The 14,171-nt window shown below is 44.1% G+C and overlaps 1 protein-coding gene across 2 annotated transcripts in view; it reads right to left on the bottom strand.

Moving 5' to 3' along the window:
• The window catches only part of RPN2 (ribophorin II), a 205,515-nt gene that overhangs the window by 59,787 nt on the left and 131,557 nt on the right, over window positions 1-14,171 (bottom strand). For both annotated transcript variants that reach the window (XM_086932229.1, XM_086932228.1), the window contains exon 9: window positions 11,630-11,735. In XM_086932229.1, coding sequence (XP_086788355.1) covers window positions 11,630-11,735 — 106 coding nt within the window. The remainder of the gene's footprint in view (window positions 1-11,629; window positions 11,736-14,171) is intronic.

Raw genomic sequence — 14,171 nt, 5'->3', positions numbered from 1 at the left:
GTGTGCTTCCATTCAAACTGTCAATCAAAATATCATGCCTTATTTTGAATGAATGAGCGCGGTGTTAGAAATGCTGCCTCACCTGCCTGAGTGGCTTAACATAATGCCCACACCAACAACACATGTCATCAGAAGCATTGCTACGTTGCCACACTTGGAGCTATACAAGAAGATTCTGTCACAGAAAATCGCAAACTGCAGTCAGTTCTGCTCCAACTTCTTTTAAACAGATTCCATCCCAGCTATTAAACATAACCAGTACTGTCTGGGAACATGAATACCTAAGCGAGCTGAGGCTAAATACAGGAGACTTTTGCGCACACCATTTGCTCCTGAACAGTGCCGCAAGCATCTGACTGCCATTGAATAAAGCCTTTAGCAGCAATGAGCAATCCAGCTCAAGTAAGACTCATTACTGTCAAGTACTTTAGTACATTAAGGCAAATTAATGCTAATGACCGTTTGAAAACCACAGCTCCATTGACAGTCTCCCCCCTTCCTCGCGCCCCAGAAGAACAAGCCTTGCAACCCCACTAGTGCTGATGTGTTCCCAAAAGCTGCTGAAGTTTCTGAAGAGTATTGTCCCTTCGCTCCTTGTGTGATGTGCTAAGTGAGAATATTGTAGCAATTACACTACTGAATTTGAAGATTAGACAAGAGGTCACCTGGACAACTAATTACAATTCACTCAGCAGCTTCACAATCGGCATCACCGATGAGGCAAGCCAGGAATGTCTGCATCAACTTAGATGTAGTTAACCTTTAAGAACCAAGCCACTGCAGCACACAGGAGAGATAATGCTTCGTCCATACTGTGCTCTCAATATTTATCAGACACATACAGACTTTTCTAAGTGGTTATGGTAATCAAAATGAAATTTAATGAAAATACAAGCATGAGAAAAACCACACTGCAATGTGCAGAAGAAATAGATTTCCGATGGGGTGTAGAATAATATAGTAATTTTTTAAAACTTCATTTAAACCGAAAATAATCACTACTTATCACCAGGTAAACACAGGGAGAGGAGAGTCCCTTGTTACTCGGGGATTATCAAGAAATATATAGCACTGTGTTTTGAATCTGATAGATGTAGAATAGGTCTCCATTTTTTCATGGCTGTAGTTTGGCCCTCCATGCGAAGGTTTAGGTGTGTACTGGCAGATCATGCAGCAATTAATTTTACAATAGCATCTTGAAGGCCTTCACTCTTGTGAGGGGTGCGGTGAGGGAACATAAACCTTGATTAAGAGATTTATGGGGGAAATGGTTTCACCAGCAACCCTTTCACCTTACAATATAGTCTTTCCCAAGAGGACCAGAGATGGAACAAAGGAGAGGCTGAATAATTATGTCCCAACACTTTATATAAAATGGGGGGCCGTTTGGAGGGAGAGGCCATCCCAGGAATTAGAGTGAATGGTTAAAAGAAATACCTCTTTCACCATGCACAATCCAATTTCTGGGTTCTTATGTAGCTTGGTCTTAAAAGGACGTTAATATGTTTAAAAACCTATTTTCAGATAGAAGCATAAATGTACAGAGGTACAAAAGGACTTTACATAAATAATTTAATGAGTAGGACAAAAGTTAGCATGGTAGTAATAGGCTGATCTTTTCTGTAGACGATATTATAAGTAATACTTTAGAGAGTCTATTAAAGATCTTTGAGAGTCATGGGTGAACCATATCTTAATAAATATGATTCAACTGAATGTTGAGGTTATCTGAGATCTATAAACTTTCCGTGGCTTAACCACTACCATAAATTGGTCTTGCCAAGTCTGCGCGTTAAAAAAGCCTTGGTTTCTTGCACTTTTGGAATGGCAGAATAGGAGTGAAACCACTCAAAAATCACTTTTTTAAGACATATATATTTTACTATATATTATACATATACATGTAGTATATACTATAAACAAAAAATGGTGTCTAAATCTCTTACTAGCTTTGTGTACTCAAATTAATATCTCTAAATATCGACTACAGATTCAAAACGTTCACTCCCCAAACAGAAAAATAAGATTTGGTCCATGACTATCACTTTGGCGGAGGACAGCTTGGGAGGGGTACTGCTTTCATATGCACACATTGAAAGGGAGGAAAATAGGTTCTCCGAATAGACCTGGGTTAAGGGATCACTGGATGTGACATCCTCTCTTATGGCATGCAGAATGTTAACTCCGCAAAGTGCAATATTTAAGTACAAACTATCTAGCCATATTCAAAGAACTTACGTTTAGGTGACTGAAGAAAAGGGCCAATCAGCTATATTGCTACTATAGAACAGTCCGGTTCATCTGAGAAGCGGACTCAAGAAACTCCCATTTCTTCATCACCAATGACAAGATAACATCCGATTTTGAAGAACATTCTTTTAAAGGTTTTGGCATTCTAAAAACTGATGGCATTTTGCAAGCTGATTCTTTAATTAATGGAACAATCTGTTTTGTTAAGTATCCCATTTGGTATTTAATGGTTCTTAAGGTTTCATTCCAATTAAATATTTTTACATTTGTATGGCTTTTGCTTATTTGTCTACCGCACAAGTGCCTCTACACTGCATTCCTACTAAAAAAACGTAAGTGTTTCTTCTGCAGCAAATGTTTAAACTCTACTCAAGATTACATCACTTTAATAAAGCTTGACCTATGCTTGCTAGAAAGGCAGCAGAAATCAATGCCCAAGATATGGCAAATGTTCAGGAAAAAACACAAACTTATTTTGCACAATCCTTTTTTGTGCACAGGAAAGATAATGCAGAACTGATGCTGTTGGCACCATCATTTCCGGTAATCATGAAGGCTGCTGCAGGACAGCAGTCAAGACTACTGGGAAACCGATGCTGGCGAAGAACTTGAAGTGCTGGCATGGTTTGGAACAATGTCAGTGCATCCTTGCATTATGAGAGTGACTCAATGAAATCTAGTACTAGAATTTAAGAGGTGCTGCAGAAGAGATTAGTCATAACTAATACACTTGTACGACTGTACACTTTCACATGTACGCCGATGACACCCAACTTTATCTCAAATTACAATCCCCCAAAGACATTTCGCTCCTGAACTCAACGATCAGAAGCACCCAATCCTGGCTTGCCGATAATCATCTCAAACTCAATGCCCTGAAAACAGAGTTCCTTCTGATCTCACCTCCAGCAAAGATCTCCACCACTCAAATTTGGCTTAAACATCTAACTGCACTCAATGTCCAACCCACCATCGTGGACTCAGCAAAATCTTTAGGCATAACACTCGACACCAATCTCAACATGCAGCAATATATCAGCAAGGCAACCAAGGGAGCGAACTTCCAAATCAGTACTCTGAGGAAACTTAAACCCTTCCTCCCATCCAAAGACTTCCAAACCGCGGTACAAGCACTAGTCATCCCTCGAATAGAATATGGCAGCATCGCCCTCTGCGGACTCCCCCTAACTACTACCGCACCCCTAAGAGCTTCACTAAACGCTGCAGCGAGACTCATCACTGGGTCAAAAAAGCACTCTCATATTTCCCCTGACTTGAAATCCCTGAACTGGCTGCCTTTTGAAGCCAGAATACATCTGAAAATCGCCTGCATGACACACAAGGTGGTACACCTGAACTCACCCGGATACCTCGCTCAGAAGCTTACAATCTCTGGCGGAGCTAGAAACACTAGAGGCACAAACAATCTTCTGCTGAAACCTCGAAGATTCCGGAAGGAAAAAACCTATAAGCGCTCCTTCTCAGGAATGGCGCCCAGGATCTGGAACTCACTCCCTCCCGAAACCAGGCTCATCTCTTCCACCACACTCTTTAAGAAAGAAGTAAAAGCTATCCTCATGGCTAAATACACCTGATCTATTATCTCGAACTCTTTAAAGACTCTGCACCGATCTGTACTACATGTTTGACCCCTTTGCCTATTTGTATTACTTGTCTTATTGATTTACATGATTGGCTTTGCATCCACCTATTTGTACTATTAGCTTTACTTATCTGTTTGACTATGCTCCCTCATGTACCCCTTCTATGTAAAGCGCTCTGATATCTGCAAAGATCTTGTCCGCGCTATATAAAACTTTCAAAATAAATAAAAATAAAACTATCTTTGCAGACATGGTACTAAATTCCTTAGAGTTTTGCAGGAGAAGACTTATGCTTTAGCATAAAATGTGTCCTGGAGCAGTAGTGAAATTTTAGGAGACGCACTGGTAAAGCTAAAAGAGTAGTGAAGAGACATGCTGGCTCGAAACTGGAAAGGTGAAGTACTGCTGGTTAAAGGCTTCATGCAAGGGTTGTGGTAGCATCCTTGTCAGATGAGCATTTTGCATGGTCAGTCACAGCACAGAGCACAGGTTCCGCATGCATTTGTGGTATACGGACCGGCACCAGCAGAAGGTTAAAAGCATCAGCACCAAGAGTCTCTGGGGTAGGGTGCATTTTATAAATGTTGTCAATCAATTAACAGTGATATATATTCAGTACTGGGATATGACTGGGGTATTGTACCAATAGTAGGAGTTAAACTTCTGCTTTAATGGAGGTGCAGGAGTAGGCTTTTCAACAAAAGTGCTGGATTTGACTTCCACCGTCAAATTTATTTGCAGTTAATTAAATCCATTACACACAGGGCAACAGGACAAATAGAAAATTACTAGAAGGTATGACGGTGAAAAAGTGTGACCAACCTTTATAAACTAAAATAAGATATTATTAAAGCATTTTAAGAAACTTCAAAGTGCAAAACTTTAAACGCTAAAGTGTGGTTAGTGTTGGAGCACTCCGATATCATGTGCAGTAGGCATTCCAGACTGATTAGTTATATAAAGTGACAAAGTGCTAAACATTCATAGAAATATTGTATATAAGATTTCGAAAACGTTTATAAAGTGCTTTATGACAAAAAGGGGCCATGTTGGCACTTGCAGCCAAATGTTCAGGTCAATGTTAATGCTCAGAATATGTTCTCTTTCCAAAAGGTTTAGGAGTTTTAAATGGCAGAAGCCAAACTGATGATAGTGCTAAACATGTCTCATGAACTCTTAAAATACGATAAATATCAATTTTGAAACAAAACCAAATTAGCTCTGAGCGAAAACCGACGGCATAAGCCATTGCTGCCTGTTTTTAAGATCAATATTTCTAACACAAGGCAAAGTGGGCTCATGCCCAATTAACCTGTATAAGGGTGATTCAGCATGGTTCATGAATTTGTAAACCTAGTCACCATGAGTGGATGGTCTCTTTCAAACAGGAAGTGATAGAATAGTGACAGGTCAAGTTATTAAACTAGTTGGAGGGAAGACACACACCACTATGGTTCAGTAGCACTATGTCATTGGAATACTGGAGTGAAGTGATGCGCCTAGAGCGGTCTTTGTTTTGATATAACTCTGCCGCATCAAGTTGTGAACTGAAGTCTGAAATATATACAACAAAAAAATGGTGAGGAGCAAGGTACGCATATCCTAGTTTGAAGCATCTACCTCTGGAGATCTTCGTGAAATCACACAGATTTGTGCCCAGCTGAACCTTAACTGGAATCAAAGAAAAGCAGCTGGATGGAGTGAAGGAGGAGTGAGAGGATATAAATAGAAGGCAAGTTTTTTCCACAGATGGTTTCGGTTGAAATGCTCGAAAGCCGTATTAAAGTCAACAAAGCAAGTACTTTTTAACTTTAGTGGGGGCGCACAAATACAAAGTCCAAGGCGAACAAAATATGTGTAAAAATTCCTTTCTTTATTCTTTATTCATTCACAAACAATGATCAGCCAACGCGTTTCTCTCCCTCATTGGGAGCTTCCTCAGGACTCTCGAGTAGTGTGCAGTTCATATTAAGGATTAATAATGTCTCAGTGTTTTCGAAAGTTGAGTGGGATCAATCAGAGTTCACCGTTCACTCGCCTCAAGATTTCTAGAATCGCATGTCTATTGGTAGCTCCAGCGACGCGATGTACAGGTGATCGTTTGCAGGTCCTTTTAATAGAGGTGGCAACGTTATCCTTTAGCTGTATGTATCGCAACGCTTCTTCCCAGTATGGGAGGATTGATTCAATTCCTGTGTCTGTAGTGTTTTGTGTCCCTGGATCCGGACAGTTAGGTCGGTGTGCGATGTCTTCCGGCGTGGAGGGTCTGACTGCAAAAGCAAGTGTGCAATACAGCTTTCTTGTTTATAGACCTACCAATCAGTTGGAAAGTGACAGCAAGTTATCTGTGGTACTTGCCGTGGCTTAAAAACCGGATTGATTGAATGGTATCAAATTGAACTTTCGGGCCCAAGCATCCAAATCCTTCAGCAACAGGTTACTGAGATACGTAGACTTGACATCCAGACGCGCTATTAACCTATGGCTGCTTGCATTTGAGGCAGAGCCTTGAATAAGGGCTGTAATACTGAGCACTGTCAGAAATCCGGGATGGTCACTGAGCTTGCTCAGTATTACAGCCCTTATTCAAGGCTCTGCCTCAAATGCAAGCAGCCATAGGTTAATAGCGCGTCTGGATGTCAAGTCTACGTATCTCAGTAACCTGTTGCTGAAGGATTTGGATGCTTGGGCCCATCCTGTTCTCAACAGACACGGTCGCTCCAGACGCTGCTCCCCGCTCTGCCTGCCTGCTGAAGTGCCTCTGCATCCCCACCTCGCTCTTCTGCAAGTACCCATTGAAGTGTGAACTGAACTGCCTGAGAGGCTGGGACTTGGTTGTGCATAAGTCTGCCGTAGCGCTCCGCCTGCCTAACTACGCTGCAATTAATCACTTGGTATTGTGGAAATTGTTGCGCTGTCTGCCTGATCTCACCGGTGCCTTTAACATCAGGATCGCGCTATTCGATCTCTGTGCCCCAATCCGTTTAGATCTTGGCTGAGGCCATTTTGTTATTGCTGTTGTTGTTTGCTTCCTGTGCCTTCCCCGACCAGATCCCCGCCCAGCTCCCGCCTCCCAGCTGACCACCCCTCGCCCCTCCCCCTCCTCCATCCACATATGACAGATGTCTGTTCGCGCAGCGTTTACGCGCCCCATGCGCGCCGAAGGTGTGCCAAAGGTAAGCCTGTCTACGCCCGTCCGCGCCTGGACCGCGCCCAGCGCCAGACCCCCCTACCCCACCCGCATTACATACGACGGCTCCACCCTCTTAGCCCTAAACCCCGGTCGACTCCCCAACTGCGCCCAAGCCGCTTCTGGACACACCCATGGACCCTTCACATGCAACTCCTGCAAGTATGACGGCACCAAGACCAACACCTCATCCACTAACACCAAACAGAGATCTGACACCAACCACCTAAAATGCATCCTGCTCAACATCTGCTCGATCCACAGACACGCCATCGACCTTTGGAATCTACTAGACACCATCTCTCCGGACGTCGCCTTCCTAACAGAAACATGGATGAACGCCTCCTCAGCCCCAGACATCACCATTGCCATCCCGGAAGGCTACAAGATCATCCGTAAGGACCGCACCATCCAAACAGGAGGAGGCATCGCTATCGTCCATAAGAATTCCATCCACATCTCAACCAGCTCAGAAGTCAACCTCCCTAGAGCCGAACACCTTCACTTCCAGATCCACACCGACCCCAAGACCACACTCAGAGGCACCCTCCTCTACAGGCCACCAGGACCCCGTGCACAATTCAGTGAAGACATCACTGACTTTATCACCCCACACGCCCTCCCCTCCGAAGACTACATTCTATTGGGAGACCTCAATTTCCACCTGGAAAAGAGCAACGACAGCAACACCACCACCCCCCTGGACAATCTCGCCAACCTCGGACTCAAACAACTTGTTAATACCCCCACTCACTACGCAGGTCACACACTCGACCCTATCTTCACCTCCAGCAAACATATCCCCTTCAGTCACACCACAGTTCTCCATTGGACGGACCACAGCTGCGTTCACTTTGTCTACAAAAAGACCACAACCCACAACCATCCTCAACCTACTCTGCGAAGAAACTGGAACAAAATCACCATCGACCAGATCTCATCGCTTCTTCAAAACCCCCCTGCCCACTCTTCGAACCCCAACCAAGCAGCCATTAACCTCACTCAATGGCTAACCAACAGCGCTGACAACCTAGCACCTCTGAAAAAACGTCAAATCAAACTAGGCAGCAAAAACGCCCCCTGGTTCAACGATGATCTTAAGAAATCCAAGAAACTCTGTCGCTCCCTTGAGAAGGCCTGGAAAAAAGACCCAAACACCAGCACCAGGGACGCCTTCAAAAACGCCACCCGCATACACCACCAACTGATTCGGACTGCCAAGAAAGCCGCATTCAAAGACAGACTAGACAACAACGCCCACAACAGCAAGGAATTATTCAACATCATCAAAGTGTTTACCAACCCTACCGCCAACTCCAACGACATCACTCCCTCCCAAACCCTTTGCGACTCCCTAGCTTCGTTCTTCCACGACAAAATCGCAGACATCCACAACAGCTTCGACAACCAACCCGGAGACCAACCCACCCAACCTTCTGCCGTACCTTCACGCCCCTTGAACATCCTTAATGACTGGAACCCAATCTCCACTGAGGACACCATCCGCCTGATGAACTCCATCCACTCAGGATCCCCAACAGACCCATGCCCTCACCACATCTTCAACAAAGCAGACTCCATCATAGCACCACACCTCCGAGACGTCATCAACTGCTCCCTCAACTCCGCCACCTTCCCGGAAAGCTGGAAACACGCCGAACTCGGCGCCCTTCTGAAAAAACCCACTGCTGACCCCACCGAACTCAAAAACTACCGCCCCATCTCGCTCCTTCCATTCCCGGCCAAAGTCATCGAGAAAGCTGTCAACAACCAGCTCGCCGCCTTCCTCGAAACCAACAAATCCCTCGACTCCTCACAGTCCGGCTTCCGAGCCAAACACAGCACTGAGACCGCACTCATCGCAGCAACAGACGACATTCGAACTTTACTGGACAATGGAGACACAGTCGCCCTCATCCTCCTCGACCTCTCCGCAGCCTTCGACACAGTCTGTCATAGCACCCTGTTACAACGCCTCAGAAACATCGGAATCCAAGGAAAAGCACTGGAATGGATCACCTCGTTCCTTGCCGGTAGAACTCAGAGAGTCCCCCTCCCACCATTCAAATCAGAGGCCACTGAAGTCATTTGCGGCGTGCCACAAGGATCTTCACTCAGCCCCACCCTCTTCAATGTATACATGAGCCCCCTCGCGGCCATCGCACGCCAACACAACCTCAACATCATCTCCTACGCTGACGACACTCAACTGATCCTCTCACTCACCAAAGACCCTAACACCGCCAAAACCAACCTACATGAAGGAATGAAAGAAGTAGCCGAGTGGATGAAGCACAGCCGTCTGAAACTGAATTCAGACAAAACAGAAGTCCTTATCTTAGGTACCTCCCCCTCCGCCTGGGACGACTCTTGGTGGCCAGAGGCCCTTGGGAAAGCACCCATCCCGACGGACCACGCACGGAACCTGGGCGTCATCCTGGACTCCTCACTCTCGATGACCAGATAAGTCAACGCTGTATCATCATCATCTTGCTTCAATATTCTTCGCATGCTCAAAAAAACATTTAGCTGGATCCCCACCGAAACTAGGAAAACAGTCACCCACGCACTGGTTACAAGCCGCCTGGACTACGGAAACACCCTATACGCCGGTACCACCGCAAAACTTCAGAAAAAACTCCAACGCATCCAGAACGCATCAGCCAGACTCATACTAGACATCCCGCGTAAAGACCACATTTCCGGTCACCTGAAAAACCTCCACTGGCTCCCAGTCAATAAGAGGATAACATTCCGCCTCCTAACCCACGCACACAAAGCACTCTACGAACTTGGACCCGAATGCCTCAACACACGACTTTCCTTCTACACCCCCTCCCGCCAGCTACGCTCTTCCAACCAAGCCCTTGCTGCTGTACCTCGCATCAACAAAACCACCATGGGAGGAAGATCCTTCTCCTACCTGGCGGCTAAAACCTGGAACTCACTTCCCATTCACCTTCGCCTCACTCAAAACCACCTAGCATTCAGAAAGCAACTTAAAACCTGGATTTTCAACATGTAACTCCCCATCCTTCTTCAAGCGCCTTTAGACCCTCTGGGTATGTAGCGCGCTATATAAATCAATTGAATTGAATTGAATATGAGAATAGACTGAGTTAACCTTACAGTCCAGAGCTTAATGTCAATTGCATCGGTTTTCTGCAGTATACAGACTAAAGACTCAAAGGCTATAAAGCCAAATAATAAAGAAAAAATAATTGGATGTCATTGATAATGGGCGAGATGAGCAGTAAGAATATTACGAAATTTTATGAATTGTAAAAAAACAATTATACTGTGAAACTTTTATGGTTTTTTGAACCGAAATAAGGTTATTCTTGACTTGAATATTACTAAATTAAGAAAGTTTTCTGTCTACTGGATACAAACTCGTAGATAACTAACATGAGGCAGTCTAATAGCCCCTTTGAAGAAAGGTTGATTGCACAAGTGCTGCGAATTAAACCTAAAGGGATTGGAGGAACGTCCTGAACAGACCGAAGTAATTGTTCATTTGCATCCAGACAGTAAAGCTTTGAAAATGACCTAATTATATACTTGTAACAGTTCTTGCAAGAATGGAATTTTCCCTTCATTAATTAGCAAACTTGCCTCCTCTCACAGTGCCACTGAAATGTATTGAAGGTCGTTAGTTTGGGTCGTTAGTTTAGATCGCACGTTTCCTCAGTAATTTGCCATAAAACTACCGCTGTGGGAAAAACTTTCACTTTGTTTCATTCGGGTGCTTTGGAGCTCATTGGGTGGCTAAAAAGGGCAGCACATATTTTCCCAACAGGTGTTGCCCATGGAAAAAGATCCTGTTCGTGTTTTCCTGTTTCCAATGGAGTAAAGATGAAAATGGATTGGTCAGCAATTCTGCTATATGTGCCTTAAACTATTTCGAATTTTATAATGCACTATTGGACACGTATTTATGTGTTTTTATTAAAATATAATAAAGAGACAATGTTACATTTAGCACTTTTTCAAGATTCTCACGTCATGGGCTTAGGTTTAAATATTCAACGCTTAAAAAATCAAGAGCCCATGAAAGAAACTCATACTTTGAGGCAGTTTATATGTTACGTAAATGGAAAAGCTACTTTTCTCCCTAAAAGGAACGCACAGACAAAAGAGGACACCAATAGTAGAGTGTAGCATTATGATCTGAACCTATATGTATAGTCGTGTATGCAGTGACAAGCTCCCACATATGAGTTGCTCCCAATTTCTCTTTAATGAACAAATTGTTCAGATTTTAAGGATTTTAAAAGGCTTTCAAGTCGCTGACATTAGCCCTTAAATGGTAAGAATCCTTCAGACAAGAGGAGTGCTGGATGACCTATGAGCGAGCAAATCTCGAAAAATGTAGCAGGAGAAGGCATGAAGCACTATAAAAAAAAAAGAACAAAATATGATTGTGTCAGAGTGACATCAGGGATTGGTACTAGATATGGACCTAGAATTCACTAATTAAGAGGATTTCCTAGAATACAACCGAACCTCTAGATTTGTACAAGCAGTTACTTTTTATATCTGAAGACACTTTCCAAATAAGCATCACTCCGACAATCCCACCTACCTCCACTTGGCTTGCAATGTATCTGTTGTCACCCTCTACGCTCAGTGAAAAGTCGTAATATCCACTGGTAGGCTTGGCATCCATGAAGTTTATTTCAAAGACATCCCTGAAAGAACGACAAATGATGCGAGGATGAGAAAAGTGTGCAGACATGCAAGACGTGTAAAGTTTAACGTGTCTCAATCAAATTCTGGAAAGTGCTAAATATTTTACATCTTCAAATACATTAAAGTGAATCAGAAAGCATATGACGAGCTCTGTAATCACAGACGCCTGTAGAAGCAACATATTAAAACTCAGCTTATTAAGTCCCAATGGTACTGCCAAACTCAACATGCGGAAGCAAAAGGATTGACAGACGCAAGTGGTCTGAAAGGAACCCAACAACTGGCACTGTGCCTTCAAGCATATGAGAACATCAATTAAAAAACATTAAGGTAGGCTAGATGCTAACTTTTAAAGTAACAAGATTTTCTTCAGATCTTTTCAACATGCAATTGGCTAGCCGAATATTCTGCTACAATGGAAATCGGCCACAATATCAATGATCACGGTTACAGCAGGTTTACAGTCAAAGATAAGCGTGAGTTCCACAGCTGCAATTCACTGTGAGTGGAGATCAAAGGCGAAAAACAGTTTGAAGAATCATTTGACATGGTTCAAACATGAAACAATTCTGCAGTATGTGGAAGCCTCGCATCCAGGGGCTGCTCTAAAGAACCCTCGGTTGCTGCTCTATGGTGGTTTGCAGAGCCATAAGATAGCTAGAGGACGGATTCCATAAGGTGCAGAGGAATCTGTGGGTGATTCAACCTGATTTGAACTGGTTTTGACTGAAAATGGTACCCAACTGAGGATGTACAAAGGTGCTGTGTGGTTAAATAGGCTTACTTGGGCCTGTGACAATAGGCATTTCTTTTCCATTGGAGAAGAGGATCACCCCGTTCGGCGTGTCCTTAATTAACTACGCCGACGACACCCAGTTGGTTGTCATCCTCACCCATCCCCATCATGCCCCTTCTGACCTTCACAGCTGTCTCTCGGAAGTCCATCGATGGATGAATCTTTCATCGTTAAAACTGAACGGATCAAAGACCGAGATACTACTGTTAGGTCACACGGGCCCCGCCCTTCCACCTCATCTCTGGCCCAGCTGCCTGGGCGACCCTCCCGCACCTAAGGACGAGGTTAAAAGCCTAGGTGTGTGGATTGACAAGGACACGACCTTCAAAACCCAGGCAAATAAAACAGCAGGGACATGCTTTGGTCTCCTCCGGGCCTGCAGGAAGATCTTCCCTCTGCTCCCAACCACCGCAAGGAAGCTCCTTATACAGGGCCTAATCCTAGCGAGATTAGACTACTGTAACGCCATCTACCTGGGAGCTCCTGAAGCCACCCTTAATGCGCTGCAGAAAGTCCAAAACGCTGCCGCCCGCCTTCTCACGGGCACACCTTCAAGATCCTCCGCCAAGCCAGCTCTCAGGTCTCTGCACTGGCTGCCAATCAGAGAAAGAGTCATCTTTAAGGCCCTCTGCCTGGCCCATAAGACCCTCAACAATAACGGCCCCCCCCTTCTCAAAGAAATCTTAATCCCCTACAAAGTGAAAAGAGACCTCCGGTCCAATGGAGAAAATCTTATTTCAGTTCCCAGAGTTAAAAAAGCCAAAACCGGTGGCCGCCGTTTTTCGGTCCATACGGCCAAACACTGGAACTGTTTACCACGAAGTCTGAGGACAGAATCAAACCATCTTCGGTTCAGGAAATCCTTAAAGACCCTCCTTTTCCCCCAAACATAACTTCAGTCAGATGGCCGGAAGCCTCAGGAGAAACAGCTCAGCGCTGGGATGCTCATCGAGTTACTACGCGCTTTATAAAACCATTAAATAAATAAATAAATAAATTTTCTCAAGAAAGTTTCAAGATCATCCAGTGACCTTACAAAAGCAGAAATAACACATTTTCTTAGGTAAGGAAAACAGGGCTTAGAAACCCCCTGAAATGTTTTGTGATTCTCTCAGCACAAGCTGGAAAAAAGAACTACTGGGCTCCAGAAATTGCCAGTAGCAAGCATGATGGGATAGGGAAGACTATTGGATTTATAAAGGGACAGTATTCTGATTCCTTAAGTTGACAGATCTGTGGACTATCTGGCTACATGTTTTTCTGCTATATTAGTACAGCAGGTAGAGGTTATGCTGCAAAGAGATGATAATTTCTACAAGTGTTATGTCAGTGTCTTTAGTATTCTAAATAAACGAGATAGGAAAACATTTTAAATGTGATACTGTAGTGATTTCTACGTCACTGATAGCACTTTTTCAGTTCAACAATCAGGGGTTAATGGTTCTATGTATTATCAAATGATATCATTATGTATGCATTTTGTGGGAGTGAATCTTTTCTCATGTAAGTATGCCTTGCATGTGGGGGGCGGAGCTAGCCGGCATCCGAGATGGCTGCCTGAGTCCGGAGCTCCTCCGTCCCAGTAGCTGATCCTGCATTTATCCTGTGAAGTTGCACCACTATTTTGGTAGACTGCGGC

The sequence above is a fragment of the Lissotriton vulgaris genome, chromosome 7 (assembly GCF_964263255.1).
Source record: "Lissotriton vulgaris chromosome 7, aLisVul1.2, whole genome shotgun sequence".
Taxonomy (NCBI): Eukaryota; Metazoa; Chordata; class Amphibia; order Caudata; family Salamandridae; genus Lissotriton; species Lissotriton vulgaris.
Note: the sequence above shows the minus strand (reverse complement) of the source record. Positions and strands in the feature narration are given on the sequence as shown.